At 45.4% G+C, this 3103-nt stretch overlaps 1 protein-coding gene across 1 annotated transcript in view; it reads right to left on the minus strand.

Annotated features, from left to right (window-relative positions):
• SGSM2 (small G protein signaling modulator 2) overlaps positions 1-3103 on the minus strand; it is a 133603-nt gene that overhangs the window by 21556 nt on the left and 108944 nt on the right. The window contains exons 10-11 of the mRNA XM_019511036.1: positions 1324-1487; positions 633-759 (exon numbers count right to left, since the gene is read on the minus strand). Coding sequence (XP_019366581.1) covers positions 633-759; positions 1324-1487 — 291 coding nt within the window. The remainder of the gene's footprint in view (positions 1-632; positions 760-1323; positions 1488-3103) is intronic.

The raw sequence follows: 3103 nt of genomic DNA on the forward strand, positions 1-3103 counted from the left end.
GGGGGGGGGGGGTAAGAGAGCCTTTATTTCATTACTGTGAAGCTTCTGGACACAAAACCAGAACAAGCTTGGCTTGCGTGGGGTTTGGGTTTTTTGGGCAATTGAAGATGATGGTTAGTCGTTTGGTCTGACAACCCATCTGCTAGCAAGCAGTCTGGTCAATAAAAGTACTTCCTTTCTGGAGCAGAACTCCTCTTTAACTAGCCATGACAATCTTTCCCCTGGTTTCTGTCTGAAAGTCCTGCTGCACCAACTAAAGTTTGGCCTTGTTCACAGAAGGTTCCCCTGCAGCACACAGAAAACTCTGCTCTCAAATCTACCCTATTTCTGTTTGGGATAATGAAGGTTTAAGGTTTAGCAGCTTTAAAAAAGCCCATATTAAACTGGATCATCAGCAATTAACTAACAAGCCCAAAAGCGTCTATGGCAAAATCCTCTGTTAAAGGAGAAACTTCTAGCTTATTTCTTCCAGCTCTTCTGGTATATTAAACTAAAATTTCAGACTGAAGGTGGGGTGGGATGGCACCTTAGAGACTAACTGGTTTAGAGAGGCACAAACTTTCATATGTAGGCGACAACCTCCTTTGTCAGATGCTAAATGTTTAGACTGAAAAAACAGCGAAGGGACTTACTGTTCTCATGCTTGTGTCCTGGGTAGACGATTCTGAAGACGTAGTCTGTAGCAGTCTCCTCTTGCATTTCATCTAGATCCACTGACTTGTTACTATTCCGTTTCCGAAGCTTTGGAAACACTTTACCCTGTGGTGAAAACAACCCAAGAGATTCAGCTATCGAGAGGCACGCTGGTGTAGCAGGAACAGACTCCAAAGGGCTTTCAACTAAGAGAGTCTGAGGATAAGCACAGCCTCTTGAGGAGTAGGCCAGGAAGGACTGCAGCCACGTGAGAAGCAAGCAGTATCAGCTGTTTGCTACGTATGCAGCTTGCAAAAGGATTCAACAGGAGCTGGGCATCTGAGGCCCTAGGGATCCTTTGAAAATCCAAGGCTTGACCAAGACGCATGACCAGTGCATTAGTGGGAAGGTGCTCATTCAAAGGAATGGAGTAAGGAGTGGTCAGCCTATAACAAGGGGTGCAAAAACATGGTCTTCCCTCTCTCAGTGGCTGGAAGCAATCCATCAGTTAGGCAATATCCCCACTGGCGTATGTCCCCAATGATATCAAGTCAGATGGTTGTGAGGGTGGTTTTTGCTTGATTTCTTCTCCCATACTGTGCGTGCATTTGTATTATGGTGGTGCTGTTGCATGGGACAGAAATATTAAAATCCCCTCGACCCCGACGACTTTGCAGGAAATGACAGTACCTTGCCCTGTTGGGACCAAAGCGGTGGCTCTAGTTGCCCTCGGGGCAGAAGGCCATTTTCGAGGCAAGAGAGGAAAGCAAGGAGGTGGCCTCCCTGCGGGAAATGGAGCGGAGGTCTCTGAATCCCATCCTGACTCACCAACACTAATGTCCCTCCACTTTCTGCTGAAAGGGAAACAGGAGTGAGTTCACGCTTCCTTTCACCCTGTTAAAATCATCATCTTCCAGCCCTTGCTTTCAGAGGGGATTCTATTTGGGGCTCTCTCAAAAAGTCCTGTTAAATTACAGCAAGAACATCACAAACTAGATTCCCTGCCTGCAGTCGTGAAATTTCCAGGGGTACCACGGCTACAAGTAACCTCTGATAGTCCCTGAACAGCCAGTTGTAAACAGTATTCATTATATATAAAACAGAAATGGGAGTAAAAGTAACTGTCTTGTATATTAAATAGGTTAGGATAGATGCATGCAATCTAAAACAGAAATGCCATATACAGCTAATATGGGATGCAGTCAAGGGTAGTACACTAGTGCAATTCGGACGTCTAGCTGCATCCATTGGTCGGGCCATTCAAATACAGAGAAATGGTTTCAGTGACTTAAAGTTATGGAGGGTGCTTGGGAAGAATGGTTACTGATGACTGTGAGGCCACGGATCAAGAAAGACTTTTCGTCCTGAAGCCAAGGTCCTGGGTATAAATCCCCGAAAGATTTCACACCTGTTAATCTGCCCTCTATGGAATAAGCTTAGTCCACCAGCCATGCAGGCAGACTTGCACCAGTGGCTGGAGAACAACACCAGGCATGGCCAAGCCATCCCTCCCATAATTTCTCATCTATTTTTTTTTTCTTTCTGAAGGGCGTTGCAGTGATGTTGCTGGCAGGATTACTATCCAGACATCTCAGTGCCGCACAGGCTGAGTGACCTGGGAAAACTGAAGGGGGTAAGACAAGCAAAGCTATACCAGCATTACAAATACTCATCCCTTACTGATCTATGAACCAGCTCAGTGGGTACAAGCATTAATATCTATCAGCATGGTCTGGTAGCCACAGTGAAGGGAGGTAATGAAAATTCAGAGAGAGAGAGAAATCATCCAGGAAAGCATCTGTAGGATGTGTTCCCATATTCCAGTATTTTAAATTTCACTTTCCATATCCTAGAGTTCAGATTTGGCTCCAATCAAAATGCTAATTGCATTTAATTTGGAGCTGTGGCTTAAACTTTTGGGATGGGGGGTAGAGATGGGGTCTTTTAGCTTAAGCAGCTCACACTTATGCTTTAGGTTTCAGATTTGATGACAAACTCTCAGGTGTATCATGCCAAGCTGACACTTGTCAGAGAAAAAACAAAATAAGGCCCCAAGACTGTACTGAACATAGTGAGCAAGGGATGCTTGCAAAGGCTTTAGGCAGAGAAATTCTCATTAGCTCCTTCAGCAAAGGAAGCCAAAGGAGAAAAACACTGCCTGCCCCATTGCACTAAATACCTAACAGGCAGCAATATACCCTGCTCCCAGCATTACCATGCCACATGCAGAAATGAGGCACCTCTGTGATGAGAAGGCTTATGCTTACGTTGCTGATGGCAGTGTATGCAGACGATCTGACTGAATGGCACGATTAAGGCGTAGTCCCAGTAAACACTGAAAGGAAGAGAATGCAGGACACCTTGTTTTTTAGGTGCTGTGCCAGAGCTGCATCGGAGTGCCCAGTACAGGGATAAGCCCATCACCAAACTGAGAGCTGCTCTCTAAACTTGGCCAAATAAACGGAACTTC

The sequence above is a fragment of the Gavialis gangeticus genome, unplaced genomic scaffold, assembly GCF_001723915.1.
Source record: "Gavialis gangeticus isolate Ggan-Ray unplaced genomic scaffold, GavGan_comp1, whole genome shotgun sequence".
NCBI classification, from domain to species: Eukaryota; Metazoa; Chordata; order Crocodylia; family Gavialidae; genus Gavialis; species Gavialis gangeticus.